At 41.3% G+C, this 15,257-nt stretch overlaps 1 protein-coding gene across 2 annotated transcripts in view; it reads right to left on the bottom strand.

Annotated features, from left to right (window-relative positions):
• Window positions 1-4,884: 4,884 nt before the first annotated feature.
• Window positions 4,885-15,257, bottom strand: part of ism2a (isthmin 2a) — an 85,902-nt gene continuing 75,529 nt past the window's right edge. Inside the window, exons 4-6 of one of the 2 annotated variants that reach the window (XM_043697045.2) lie at window positions 14,813-14,953; window positions 13,291-13,353; window positions 4,885-9,892 (exon numbers count right to left, since the gene is read on the bottom strand). In XM_043697045.2, coding sequence (XP_043552980.2) covers window positions 9,375-9,892; window positions 13,291-13,353; window positions 14,813-14,953 — 722 coding nt within the window. In that variant the 3' untranslated portion in view covers window positions 4,885-9,374. The remainder of the gene's footprint in view (window positions 9,893-13,290; window positions 13,354-14,812; window positions 14,954-15,257) is intronic. The other variant, XM_087989628.1, reaches the window with a different exon arrangement.

The raw sequence follows: 15,257 nt of genomic DNA, 5'->3' as shown, positions 1-15,257 counted from the left end.
CTCCAAGCTTTTGTGCATCCCTCAAAACATGGTCCTGGACCTTGGAATGTGCAAATTTCCAACACTCACTCATGGTTTACCCTAGAAGATCACCAAGCTTCAGGTCGATCAAAGAGCATATTTTACCGAGCTGGTGGTCCTCCAGTTGCAGTGGATGTTGCAGATCCAGTTTTTGGCTCCTGTGTCTGCAGTGCGAGTTGTCCTTCATGCGAGTGGCATTGCAATAGTTGGTTCTTGGCAAGATTCATGTTATTTGCTCCAGTGTACAGATAATTTGTGGCCCAGTGTTGAAAATCCAAAGTTGCCTGACATGAGACTCCATCAGCTTGGAACCAGCCATCACCTTATTGATGCCTCATCAATTTTTTTCCATTAATCCTGACATTGTTATTATGGTGAGAAGTGAAAGTGAATGGATTGGTGGTCTGTGGGATCTTTTGCATGTGGAACAACTGATTTTAGTTCATGTTCCCAGTGTATTACCACAGGAGTGCTGCACTGTCAGAGGAACCTTGCCTTCTCAGTTATGATGAAATATAATGAACTGCTAGGGCCCGGTCTGCCTTTGCAGATGGATCTATTGAAGGGGAGCCCTCCTTTTTCCACCCCAGGATCCAGACTAAAATTTATCTCTAACAATATCGTTGAGGAAAAACTTATTTATCCAGTCATTTGACTTGTTCAAGTTTGCGACTGTGAAAAAGCAGATGTAGCATTTTTCCACCTTAAGCAAGTAACTCCTCTAAATTCTTTTATTGGTTATAGAAGCTAGAAGCAGGATTAGGCCATTTGGTCCTTCAAGCTTGCTCTGCCATTTGACATTTAAAATTGTTCCTCTATCTCAATGCCATATTTTTACTTTCTCCCCATACTCCTTGATGCTTAAAAAAAAGTATTGAAATTAGGAAAAAGTTGATTAATTTTTACAACAATTGACAGTGGTCACATGGTCACCATTAGGGTGGCTTTTTTTATTTCAGATTTTTATTGAATTCAGATTTTAACAATTTGTCATGATGAGATTTGAATCCGTCATTTCAACCCTGACCATTAGGCTGGGGCTCTGGGTTACAAGGCCAGTGTCATCAGCAGCACACCACTACCTCCATGTTTTGGGAGTTCCTGTGGATGTGAAAATGCTATACAAATGCAAAACTATTTTCTTCCTTGAGGTGCCTTATTGCATTTGAGCTGTATCAATTGTAGGGGTAGTGTATATCAGTTCATCAATGTCTTTAGCACCATAGAATTTATATTTTTCCTAAATGGATTACTTTCTGGCATCCAATAAAACAAGTAGTTTTTTTTTCTCCCCAGCATAGTATGGATTCAGAAACCTTGATGTGACAACACTGCTTTTATTTTAACATCCACACTTGGTGGACATGTGCTCTTATGTGTTTTTGTATAAGCTTATATCGATGCGAGACAGTGTTGATGCTTTTTGCACTTCCCAGTTTTTTTGGAGTGGGTAAACCCTGCTCCACCTCGATGCCAATGCATTACTCTTGCCTTTGCCCACAGTGGACTAGAAGTCCTTGTTTCCTTCTCTTGTCCAAAACTTCCTTGTCCAAGCATTGAATCTAAACAGAGGTGGAAAATGGCAGGTTTGTTTTGTGATTCTCAAGTAGTTAATGCTTCATCCAGTGCAAATTGTAATGAAACCAAACATAAGCTAAGGGAAAAAGTTGAAAAGAAGTGGCAACCTATTTGCTTTTGATCTTTTTATTGAAAGACAAAATTGATGATACATTACATTTCCCTTTCATGTAGAACAGAAGTCCCTTAGAAACAAGGTTTTTCACAGTAGTGCATCTTAAATTGTGTAAAATATTTCACTCTCATTTGTTAAGTATTAAACACACAATAAATACTGTACAGTACAAGAAACTCAAGTTATTAAGTCCTTACATTATGCACAAGAATTCTTTAAACATTGAAACTACCTGCAACATTTTATTTGCAACTAATTCTCTTGAGAACAGTGGGACACAATTTACAAATAACAGAATAAAAATGAAAAATCCAAAGTAAAGTGCCTCAGTTCTGGAGCAATAAAATTCTCAAGCGATGCTCCAAGATGTCACACAGAGCCAAAATTATTTAATTAACAAAATAAAGAACTGTAGATACTAGAAATCTAAAACACAAACTTCTGGCAAATCTTAGTATGTCTGGCTACATCTGTTAAGAAAGCAGAATTAACATTTTGAGTCTGGTGACTCTTCATCAGAACTGATGGCAATTTGAAAATACTGGTATTTATACTGAAGACTTTGATTCTACCCTCTTCATTTGTACCCTCCTTTACTTTGCTGTGGTATATTCCCCATGTGAGATCCGAAGTCTGACCATTGAGGGAGGATGGGGAGTATCCCAGCAGAACCTGATCCGAACTTTACCTGCTCATTAGCTAGTGGGGGATCATGGCTTGTGGCCAAGTGACTGCCTGATTTGCTCTCTCTTGAGCTCTTCTGTCTTTTACTGTCACCCTGCCCAGGACCAGGGACAGGTGCTGACTTGGGATCACAGCTGATGTCATCTTGGCTTCATGTCCCAGTGCTGCACACACTAGGAACGTCACTGTATTTGTAGGCTTGCTCACCTGTTCATCAGGGGGTCTCCATTGAGCAGAGAAAGCTCAGAGATAAATCTATACCAATTATATTCACTTGTAGGCCCTGTGATCAGGTTCCATAGTCTTGGAGACAAAGGGTAACCTTGAGAGAAATCCGTACATGAGCCAGCCTCTTGTTGCTTTCGACAGTTGTAAATGGAGGGAAACCAACCATTTCCCTTCAGATATTATGTTAACTGAATGTGGGAATGGATCAAAGAGCACTAAAGTACTAGCATTTGCATCAAAGAATAGAAGTGTTTGCCAATTTCATACTACATATTGCTTGAGACTCTGTGTGGGAAATATTCCTATAAAGAAAGACCAACAGTGTTTACAAAGATTCTGCACACTCCCTTTCCCTCCTCCCAGACATGTAGATTACAACAGTGAGTTGCAAAAGTGCAAAACTATTAGAGGTCAGAGAACAACCTTCAAAATAAAACCGTGGTGGCATGCAAGACCACAATTCAGTATTGCATGGAAGAATGAAAGTTACATTCTGTATGAAATGGAGCTGAACTTTTTATAAATTGAATCCCTTTAATTTCTTTGGCTCATGTCTACTTAAAATAATTAAAATTCTACTTAATACACCTTTAACTAAAAGCCTAATTCTCTCCCTTGGTCTATGAATTTCAGTCTTGGGGCTATACACAAAAATTGAAAATGGAGGATGATAGCAAATTCAAAACTGCTCTCAATGTATTCTGATTGTATTCCTTTAATGTGACTTCAGACTTTATTGGGACAGATCAGATTGTAGTCCACTACATAATTGGAAATGTTGCCTGATTTTGTTGTTGGTTTAAAAATTATGAGGATTCTGTTCCCACTACCAAACTAAACCCACAAAGCCTATAAATCAGAATTTGATGGAGGAAAGGCCCAATGTCCGATACATCCATATCATTATGGCAATGTTAATAGTAATTAAAGTATTGTTCTCAGGTGGTTGGACCTTGAGGTGGTTCTGAGACTGGTGTGATGAGTTTTGAATGCAATATTGGATGTAGCCAATTGAAACAGTGACTTTGGCAATGTAATTTGCACAAGGACAAAAATGATCATTCATTCACAGAAAGATCACAGAGTCAAAACTATCACAACAACTGTTCTCTGGTTCCCAAGTTCAATTTATATAACTCATTGATACTTCAATATATTAGAAATAACTAAGAAGCAGCACAAGGGGATAAGATGACAAGTACCAAAGAGTGAGAATCTAAGTGAGGAATGTCTGATAATTTATATATTGAATAGTGGATATCTGAGAGGGAGTTACAGTTTGGAATTGAGTAGTTCAAATGGTTTATATATGGAAAAATTGATACTTGGGACTGAAATGCAGACTGGAATCTAATTGAGCAATTCAAATACCTATTAAGAGGTTTAGATGATCTGGATATCTTGTTGTGGGTTACAGACTGGAGAAATTGAGAAATTCAGACAATGTATAGAATCCCTACAGTGTGAAAACAGGCCCTTCGGCCCAATAAGTCCATACTGACCCTCTGAAAAGTATCCCACCCAAACCCATTCCCCGTTAGTCTACATTTACCCCAGACTAATGCACCTAGCCTACACATCCCTGAAGACAATGGGCAATTTAGTATGGCCAATTCACCAAACCTGCTCATCTTTGGATTGTAGGAGGAAACCCCGCAGACACCGAATTGCCCAAGGCTGGAATCTAATTAAGGTTCAAATAGATAATTTATTGAATAATTGATACCTGAGATTGAGTTATGGGCAGACATCTAATTGAGGAGTTCAGATGATACATATTGACAATCATAGGTATAAGTTGCAGCTCTATTGACCATGTTGACAGAAGTATCAAAGATTTGACTAAGTCAGCATATATCAAGAATCACAGAGGCTATCGGATCACAAATCTCCTGAGTTAAACACAGAATGCTCAGCCCACTATGCCAATAAGATATTTTTTTTTTATTAGTCAAAAGCTCCCTAATATCCTTTATCCTCTGCCGCTTGAATAAAAATACTAAACAGGATGGAAATTCAAAGTTTGAGAGAAGATTTGTAGCTCGGGTGCTCGATGTTGTGGTTCTGTTCGCCGAGCTGGGAATTTGTGTTGCAGACATTTCGTCCCGTCTAGGTGACATCCTCAGTGCTTGGGAGCTTCCTGTGATCTTTCCTCCGGCATTTGTAGTGGTTTGAATCTGCCGCTTCCGGTTGTCAGTTCCAGTTGTCCGTTGCAGTGGTCGGTATATTGGGTCCAGGTCAATGTGCTTATTGATTGAATCTGTGAACGAGTGCTATGCCTCTAGGAATTCCCTGGCTGTTCTCTGTTTGGCTTGTTATAATAATAGTGTTTCCTTGTTATCAGAGGTACGATACTTTGTCTCACTGTTTGCTGTGTCTCTTCTGTCAGCCCATTGTTCCTAAGTGTGCATTCTAGTGCTGCTAGGAAGTCTGCTGTCTTGTCGTCCCTGTGATTGTAGTTGAATCTCTTGGCCAGTATTGTTCTTTCCGTGTATGTGGGAGAGGTTTCTAACCCAGGTGTGTGTTGTGGTGTCCTCTCTATTGTGTGTTAGTTTGGCCATTTTTTCTTTTAGTGCCTTTTTTTGTGGTGTGTGGTCCTATTCTGCCCTATGGTGACAGCCTGTTCTATGGTCTGGGTCCATTCATGATTGGTGGTTTTTGAAATTAACTATTTTGGCACGTAATTTCTTGTCTGTATTTGTGAAGTCTGTTGTGAGCGTCTGTAATCATTACCTGGATCATCCTGAATCCGTTCTCTCTGGCTCTGTCCCTAGCTTGTGGGTTGTTGACTGGTGGTTTGCATCTGACACATGGTGGAAGGATTCAATTCACTACTATTATAGGACAAGCCAAACAGAGAACAGCCAGGGCATTCCTAGAGGCATGGCACTCATCCACAGATTCAATCAATAAGCACATCGACCTGGACCCAATATACTGGCCACTGCAACGGACAGCTGGAACTGACAACCAGAAGCGGCACATTAAAACCACTACAAATGCTGGAGGAAAGATCACAGAAGTGCTTCACAGGAGGCTCCAAAGCACTGAGGATGTCACCTAGACAGGGGGTGAAACGTCTGCAACACAAATTCCCAGCTCGGCGAACAGAACCACAACAGGATGGAAATTTTCTACAGTTAGGCCCAGTTTCATTAAAGCAAAATATAAAACCAGCTCATTTACCAAGAGAAATGGAATAATGACATAATGACTATGACATCAGCAGAGTTCTCCTGTGGAATGTTTTTTGTGCAGATGAAAAGCCAGGTGGAACTTTGGTTGCTGCAACACATGAAAGGTGCACTTCTGACAATACACCCTGCACTGAAGTATCAGCTGTAATTATACACTGACTGCGGTTCTCAACTTGAGTTGGACTGTACAACCTCTTGCCTTCAGAGGTCAGGTTTGCATCTATTCTGGAATCACAGTCTGATTCAGTCTTCCTCCATATTCAGGTATAAAAAGAACACATGCTGATCATCATGCATTGACTTCAAAATGGTGTATTTATAATTGTCTCTTTGTAAGAAATGACTAACTTCATTGCTATGCACATCAGGAAAGAATTAATTTTCTGGACGTAACCATTCCATCCGATTAGTCATACATCCTTGCAGAGGTCTAATCTGCAGATTATGGGGAGGTTGACAAAGCTAGGAACCCTGCAACCACAAGGGATGAACTCGGATTTCACCAGTTTCCTCATTTCCCCTCCCGCCACCTTGTCTCCGTCAAATCCCTTGAACTCAGCACCGCCTTCCTAACCTGCAATCTTCTTCCTGACTTCTCCGCCCCCACCCTACTCTGACCTATCACCCTCACCTTGACCTCCCTCCACCTATCGCATTTCCAACGCCCCTCCCCCAAGTCCCTCCTCCCTACCTTTTATCTTAGCCTGCTGGACACACTCTCCTCATTCCTGAAGAAGGGCTTATGCCCGAAATGTCGATTCTCCTGTTCCCTGGATGCTGCCTGACCTGCTGCGTTGTTCCAGCAACAGATTTTCAAAGCTGTGAATGGTCAGGTGACCTTGGGTGTGCTGTAAAAATGAATTGATTCTAATCAATGAAGCTAGCCATTTGCTTCTCTGAACTGTAGCCATCCAATTGGGATTTATAATAGTGATTTCCAAATGAAATCAAAAACATTTGCCGAGTTACAGAGCAAGAGTGCAATTGTGACGAAGTGGATAGTTCTGTCTGCAACACAACACAAGCACCATGGGGGCTAAATGGTGTCCATTTGTCATGTGTCATTTTACTATGTTTGATTGGAAAGACCTTTTATGTTTTGGAGGATTTTAGGAAACTCAGTGCTTGATACTGTATTTTTTTTTAAATTAAACTGGCGGGGTAAAAAAAATTCTCTAACATTTCAAAGAGATGGTTTTCTCCACAAATCCTATTGATATACCGTGATTGAATTTTGTAGAGAGGGTGAGTGCTTCAATACATGGAACAGACACCCTTGAGCCACGGTGAAAGAAGTTTAGATAAATTTCAGAAAATAATTTATGGAATGGTGAGAAATTTGCAATATGACATGGTGGTTCCAACGAAGAACAGATTAATTTGGATCAAGGATTCCCTTAGCGCTCCATCATTGGAGTTTGCCCCATTTTGTTTAAGGTCTGTTATGGGCTAATTTATACAGACGGCCACTGTTAAAGATAAAGGAATAAAAAGAAATTCCATTTATATTGCACCTATCACAATCTCATGATGTCCCATATGGTTTACAGTCAATGGCAAACAAAGCATCCATTGTTAGTGTATACTCCAATTACCTAGCTGGTAGGAAGTTGGATAGGGTGACATTTGGTCTTATTCATTTCGCAACTCTGAAGACAGTAGAGAGAAACAGAGATCCTGAAAGCCCCCTGCATTTCAGTGTCACACCTCAAACTTCTAATTCGTTGAGCCATTCGCATTAATGCATCGCCAGAGTTTTGAGAGAGATATTCTGGACTCGTATGTCATTCGATTCCCTTTTGTATCCTCGCTTCATTTAAAATAAAATGTTTTGATCTTTTCTCTTTACAAGGCAGCCTGTGTCTCTTTCAATTGATTGAAAAGTGCAGGAGACATGATGACACCCACAGAGCAGGACACCGTCAAAGCAGAAAAAATATGAACTGCTGTCTTCCTAAAGCCTGGAATGTAGAAGCTTATGTATACAGGAAGGAAAAGGAAGCCAATAGTGGTGGGGATTCCATAGCTATCAGTCCCAGGTAAAAACAGGATTCCAGCAGGAGACTGTGAATTCTTGTTCAGCTACCAGTTTTCTCACACTGAAGCTGTGAACCCTTGTTTAGAGAGGTTTGTTTTTCTTAAAGCAGACATTAACAGAAGGGGAGTTCAAACAAATTCACTGTTTACTTTTGGCTCTTTTGCGGCAGTATTGGATTACACGGTGAAGCAAGACTGAAGACAACGGTATGCAGCGTATGTTAAAGTAATCTCCAAATGCCTCCATTAGCTCTGTAGATTCAGCCACTCATGCGAAAATTTATAAAGTGTAAAGAGTGAGTTCTGATTTTAAACTAAACTTGACTGAATTGTCACAGATACAGAATGAGTCAACCTATGCAATAGCAACATCAGAAGAATCACATTTCTGTACTGCCGACCACAATTTCAGAACAAAACCGAAAGATTTGTTGATGCTATAAATCAGAAATAAAAACAGAAGTTGCTGGAAAAGCTCAGTAGGTCTGGCACAGGACCCAAAACGTTAACTCTGATTTTTCTTCACGGATGTTGCCAGATCTGTTGAATTTTTCCAGCAACTTCTATTTTTGTTACAATCTCAGAACATCCATGCTGTATGACTCGATAAATGTGTTTTACAACTAATGAAATACTTTTGGACTGTAGCCATTGCTGGAATGCAAGAGATGCAACTGTCAATTTGCACTCGGGCATCTCCCATGGATCATCAACCACAGATGGCAATTCTTTGAATTCCCTACAACCTCCCACCGACACCATCCACTTCATATTCAGACTTTTGAGAGAATCCTGGACTGATCAATTGGCATTCTTCACCCCACGCACAAATCAGCGAGATGAAGGTCACTGATGATTCGCTGGATGTGTGTTTGGAAGGTGATCCGGAATGCCAAGACTCTCCTTAGCCAGAGTGAGAAGTGGAACTGGGAAAAGCCGGAACCAGGAATTCTTTGCGTGAGAGAAAAGGTAGAGAGCGAGGAGAGTAAGAGAGGAAGCCAGAGGGTTAGAGAGGAGGAAAAGAGAAAGAGAGGGCAAGAGAGATGGGGCAAAAAAAAGAACAAAAGCAGGCGAGGGAGAGAGGGGGCAAGAAGGAGTAAATGAGACAGAGGGAGAAGTCTGAATTTTTGAGGGGCGTACTGAATAAGCCAGAGAATAGGGGTGGGAACGTGTGCCTGAAGCAATGCGTTTCTCATCAACACTCAGGGCCACAAAAGACAGCAGTGACAGGATTTAAAATGCATCTCTTCTTCCTCTTGTGCACAATCATTTGATGGGTTGAAACTATCCTCTTCAGGTGAACAAGTATATATGTGTGTGTGTGTGTGTGTGTGTGTAAGTTAGAGCCATCCCGGTGAAGTTTCTAACCATCTCACTTGGCGTTGCCAAGCAACCGTTGGCGAATGGGAGTCGGAGGTTGGGCTCGCGGCGGAGATCGCCATATTTTAAAAGTAAACGTCCTTTCTCTCTCCATCCTCAACTCTCCGGAGACCCGTTGCTTGCCCTCCTTCTTTTCAATACTCCTTCGCTTCCTTCAGCTGGGCCGCATAATCGTCTTCCGGAGGGTTCTCGGAGCAGTTGAGGCCGTTGTTGGGCGGCCTCACCGCGTTGTACCGGCTCCAGTCTCCCTTGCACAGTATCCATGGCAACACGTCCACCTTGTAGTGCAGCTCGGGCGAGAACTCCGTGCTGATCAGGTTCGGCGCCCCCGCGCCCTTGCCCCGCGTGATCAACCGCATCTGGTCGTCATAGCAACAGTGCTGGGCCGCCAGGGTGGTGCTGTCCAGGGAGAGCATGGAGCGGATGCAGAACTTGGAGCTCGGCTTGTAGATGTCGAGGCGCTCCTTGGGCCCGCTCGCGTCCCGCCAACGGAAGAACCTGCCTTTGCCGTCCTCGCGGACGCTGACGACGCTGTACACCGCCTCGGTCGGGTAGGTGCAAGGACAGCTCGGGAGGTCGGCCAGCGCTTTCATGAGGTACTTCTTCAGGAATTCACTCTTGCAGTTCAACCATTTGTCGCAGCTGTCCACTTCTGTGGGATAGGAAAACAAAAAGTGAGGGCGCCATAAGAACGGGTTTGCAATGACATAAACACAGAATGCTGCAGCAGAGGGGAGGCAATAACCCCCTGATAGTATCAATGCACTGTTAATCCAGAGGAGAAAGTGAGGACAAGAGATCAGAGTGTGCATAAGATGAAGGGTTTATGCCCAAAATGTTGATTTTCCTGCTCCTCAGATGTTTTTCCAGCAAAACACTCTCTACACTGTTAATCCAGAGACCCAGGTACGTTTGAATCTTGCCACTACAAATGGTGAAATTTTAGTTCAACAAAGAAAAATCTGGAACTAAGAGTCAAGTGATGACCATGAATCAATTGTTTGTTGTTAAGGAAAGTCTATCTAGTTCACTAATCTCCTTTAGGGAAGGAAATCACACCCTTACCTGGACTCCAGACCAACAGCAACATGGTTGACTCTCCTCTGGGCAATTTGGGGATGGGCAATAAATGCTGGTTTAGTGAATGATTTAAAAACAAACTCAACAGATCTAGCAGCACATGTCAGAGAGCAAGAAACAGAATTAAATATTTTGAGGCTGGCACTCAAGGTCTCAACATTAAATTCAATAACTTCAGAAACGTAATGACTTCTGCATTTTCTCCCCCTTTCCCCTGCAGCTATGTATAAGACACAGGAGCACAAATTACTCCATTCAGCCCATTGAAATAGCTCCGCCATTCAACCATGGCTGATAAAGTTCTAATCCCCATTGTCCTGCTTTCACCCTGTAATCCTTGATTCCCATGATACTCAAGAACCTATCTCTTAAATATACTTAATGACCTGGCCTCCACAGCCTTCTGTGGCAGTGAATTCTCTAGATTAACCACTCTCTGGCAGAAGTTTCTCCTTATCTCTGTTCTAAAAGGTCTTCCCTTTAAGGCTATGCTGTTGGGACCTAGTCTCTGCTCCCAATGGAAACATCTTCCCAACATCTACTCTGTCCAGCCATTCACTTTCTGTATGTTTCAGTTAGATTTCCCCTTCCCCCCATCCTTTTAATCTCCATCAAGTGTAAACCCAGAGTCCTTGATCATTCCTTATACGTTAAGCTTTTAATTCCAGGGACCATTCTCCTGAACCTCCTCTGAACACGCTCCAGGGCTAGTACATCCTTCCTGAGAATATGGTGCCCAAAACTGCACACAATACTTCAAATGTGGTCTGACCAGAGCCTTATAGACCCTCAGAAGTACATTCCGGCTTTTATATTCAAGTCTTGTCAAAATAATTGCATTTGCCTTCCTCACTGCTGACTTAACCTGCAAGTTTACCTTGACAGAATCCTGGACTAGAACTCCCAAGTCTCTTTGCACTTCAGACTTCTGAATTTTCTCCACATTTAGAAAATAGTCCATGCCTCTATTCTTCCTTTCAAAGTGCATGATCTCACACTTTCCCACTTTGTACTCCATCTGCCACTTCTCAGTCCACTCTCCTAACCTGTCCAAATCCTTCTGCAATCTCACTGCCTCCTCAATGCAATTTGTAGTGTATGTTTTGTTTACTTTGCACTTATTAGCAAATACTAAGTCTCTCCTTTACACACCTTAATTTACACTCTTTTTACTCTTTCTTTTCTTCACTGATAATGACTTCAACTTTTTGCATTGAGTCTCCATACCATCTGCCCTGTTGCTCCTCCTTGGATTCTGTGGAAAATATTTTTAAAAAAATCTAAGTTCCAACATTTTTCAGTTCTGAAGAAGTCATACCACAGACGTGAAATGTTAACCTTGGTTTTCTCTCTCCACAGATACTGCCAGACGTGCTGAGTTTCTTCAGCTTTTCCTCAATGACATACCAATTTCTATAGATGCACCATAGAAAGCATCCTATCTGGATGCATTCCAGCTTGGTATGGCAAGACTACAAAACATTACACAGAGTTGTGAATGGAGTCTAGTCCATCATGAAAACCAGTCTTCCATCCATTGACTCTGTCTCTACTTATCTGCTTTGGGAAAGCAGCCAAAATAATCAAAGATCCCTCCCACCCATTTACTTTCTTTCACCTTCTTCCATCAGGCAAAAGATATAAAAGTTTGAAAACACATACCAACAGGTTAAAGAATAACTTCTTCCCTGCTGTTTTCAGACTTATGAACAGACCTCTCATATTGGAGTTGATCATTCTCTGCAGCTGTAACACTATTCTGTTCTATTGCCCTCATGTCCTTATGTAAGGTATGTTTTGTCTGGATAGAATGCAAAACAATGCTTTTCACTGTATCTCAGTACATGGGACAATAATAAATCAAATCAAAGGATGCATACTGACACTGAAAAGTTGAGCAAAATGATCTGCTTCACTGAGGTGCAGGTCCATAACCAAAATTTGCTGAGACACAGTGTTCAGCTCTTTCAAATTTCATTTTCATAGACTAAAAGGATCATCATATAGGTCATATAATCCAAAAACTCCCAGTTTTCCAGAGTTGTACTTCTCTACAAAGAATCCAGTATCACACCTGTTCTTAAGAAGGGTCACTGGACCTGAAATGTTAACTCTGATTTCTCTGCATAGATGCTGTTAGACCTGCTGAGTTTTTCCAGCAATTTCTGTTTTTGTTTCCAGTATCACACCATTTGTTAATTAAACCAGGAATGGAGATAATGCAAAGTCTAATAGCTATCCTGCCAGGGGTGTCAAGAGATTGACTTCCCATGTCACCAATGAACTTGTGGCTGTTATCAACTTCAGTATGTTAGACAGATCAGCCAAGATCTCATTGAATGGTGAAACAAAATTTGAGGGACTGAAGGTCCTGTCTCCTATCCTGACTCTGCACAATTCTAGATGAGTCAGATGAATTGCATTGAAGGGTGAAAAAGTTGAATCAGTTTCAGTTAGTTAAGGGTTAAATTTTAAGTCATATTGTAAATGTAAATGAGAACAACAGATGTACAAAGGCAGTCTTTTGTACTATTAGCTGTACTATTAGCAGATAGAACCGGTCTTGGGAAAAATACAGACAATGTCTGTAAAAAGTGTGGAAAACAACAGGTAATAGCAGACACCTGAACAGAGAAGTGTGGAGATTGTAATTTGAATGTTGTAATGTTTTCTATAAATATTAGATATATCTGGAAATGAGAGATTTACATTTCACGGTGATAATACTAGCCGTCCATGTGTATATGTGAAATAAACAATCAAATCTGATTTCCTGAATCCTTTTGTCAATTTTGAACTCATGGCTGTTGATTAAACTTAGCATGTCAGACAGAGCAGCTGAAATGTCATTGAATAGTGGAACAAACTTGAGGGGCTTAATGGGCTGTTTTCTCTATTGATTCTTTTCATATCCCAGGTAAGTCAGCTGACATGTTCTCACATTAATGGTTCTTGGTGTAGTATACTTACCTGAGTCAAACAACTCTGTTCCATTTGCTTTTTCAGTTGCTGCATTCAGATCATCTTCCATCCCTTCAGGAAAAAAATACAGCCAGGGTCAGAATGGTGTGGCCCACCAAATGAACACGTTAGTACTTTGTACTCAAAACAAGTGGAGTGAATCCAGATTTGAATACAAAATAAAATTCTTAAAATTATTTTTACTGGATTTTATTTTGTTCCGTGGACGAACAACTATGGACAGGCAACAAAAGCTGGTCAACCTTGATGCGCGTGAGAGAATAAAATAAGCCCCATACAAATTCCAAGCAGTTTTAATCCAGCATCCTGCACTCTGAATGTCATGCATATTCCTAATCTTTCAGTGTGTTCTGGAGTTAAATGTCCAGACTTAGACTGTTAGTAGTTTATGTCAACAATTTAGTTTGGAATCACTGAATTTGTGATTGCTGTGTGGCTATTTGCACTCGAGGACTCTGCACCAGGTGCACAACAGAGAACTGTAATCTTATACTTGTGATTATCTGCAATGAACGAGGGACGATCAGGTGCAAAGGAATACAGCTTAAAAGTTGAGTTGAAAATTCGCCAATGGCAAAATGGGAATCTGAATAAATCTGCTCTAAATAGTGGGCTGACATGAGATACGAGGAGTACAGAGAAAGCAGTGTTGTTGCAAGATCCCAACTGATTCACATTGTCCTTCAAAGAGAATCTAACCAGGTCTGGTCAACATTACAAATACTGTCAATCCTCAGGGGATGGATTTTGTTTCCTTTTTGGGTTCAGAGGTAGAAGCAGTATGTAAAATTCAGTAGTTGAGTGTGTGGTGCTGGAAAAGCACAGTCAGTCAGGCATCATCAAAAGAGCAGGAGAATTGATGTTTCGGGCATAAGCCCTTAATTAGGAATACACTGTTGAAATGTCGATTCTCCTGCTCCTTTGATGCTGCCTGATCTGCTGTGCTTTTCTATCGCCACACTCTTGACTCTGATCTCCAGCATCTGCGGTCCTCACTTTCTCCCTCAAAATCCATCAGGCAACGTATCTACCCATCATCCTTGTTCCAATGGGAATTTTACCAACAATAGATAAGACATTAGGGTGGTGATGCCATCAATTGTGGTTCTTAATTGGGCCATTAATGCTCACTTTAAAGCCTCAACTAGCCTATAGGAGATGCCCCCACACAACTACCAGCCCGATAGGTTATACTGCACACGATGAGGGACAAGGCAGGAGTCCCTTGAATGAAAACAGGGACCACAACTTCCAGAGGTCTCCCTCACCACAGTTTCTCAATTTTTGGCTGCACCTTTACTGATGAGTTTGGCATCCAGTGGGACCCCCAAACAATACCAACACAATTCACTGCTGAATAATTCCTCATGTCACTTATGTGGTGCCATCATCAGTGGGATTACTGGAGAGATGGTGGTCTCAAATTGACTGGCAGCTCCGGCTTCATCAGATGGCACTTCCTCTTTTTTAAGTGCTGATTTGGTGCAAGTCTTCACCTCTTAACGCTTACCCGGACACCTTTTCAGATCACAGGTCCGTGACTCTGTTGCAGTGCAGGCATAGCCACAGGACCTGGTGCGTTTCTGGTTCCCAGTGCCGCATGTTACAGTGCAGGGGGACCAAGCACTCCAGTCTTCATTATCTTCATATTCTGCCAAGTAAGAGGAACATTCATCAGATGGACCACAAATGCTTAGTTTCTGCATTCCCACAGGAACTTCATGAGGAGCGAAGTGAAGTTGTTAGAATAATATAGCTTGAAACAGAGGACTAAAAGATTACATATTGGGTCAACATTTGTTAAATTCCTGTTGGGACCATTAATGTTAAAGAAGTATTAAAACTCAACAATTAACCAATTGAACCATGCCACAAAATTTCATGTTTTTAAAACCAAAACAAACTTTATTGTATATAAAGAGATCTATGATGTATATAAACAAAGTGAACCAGAT

Source organism: Chiloscyllium plagiosum, unplaced genomic scaffold (assembly GCF_037043375.1).
Source record: "Chiloscyllium plagiosum isolate Xiang-an unplaced genomic scaffold, Cpla_swu_hap1 HiC_scaffold_8, whole genome shotgun sequence".
Lineage (NCBI taxonomy): Eukaryota > Metazoa > Chordata > Chondrichthyes > Orectolobiformes > Hemiscylliidae > Chiloscyllium > Chiloscyllium plagiosum.
Note: the sequence above shows the minus strand (reverse complement) of the source record. Positions and strands in the feature narration are given on the sequence as shown.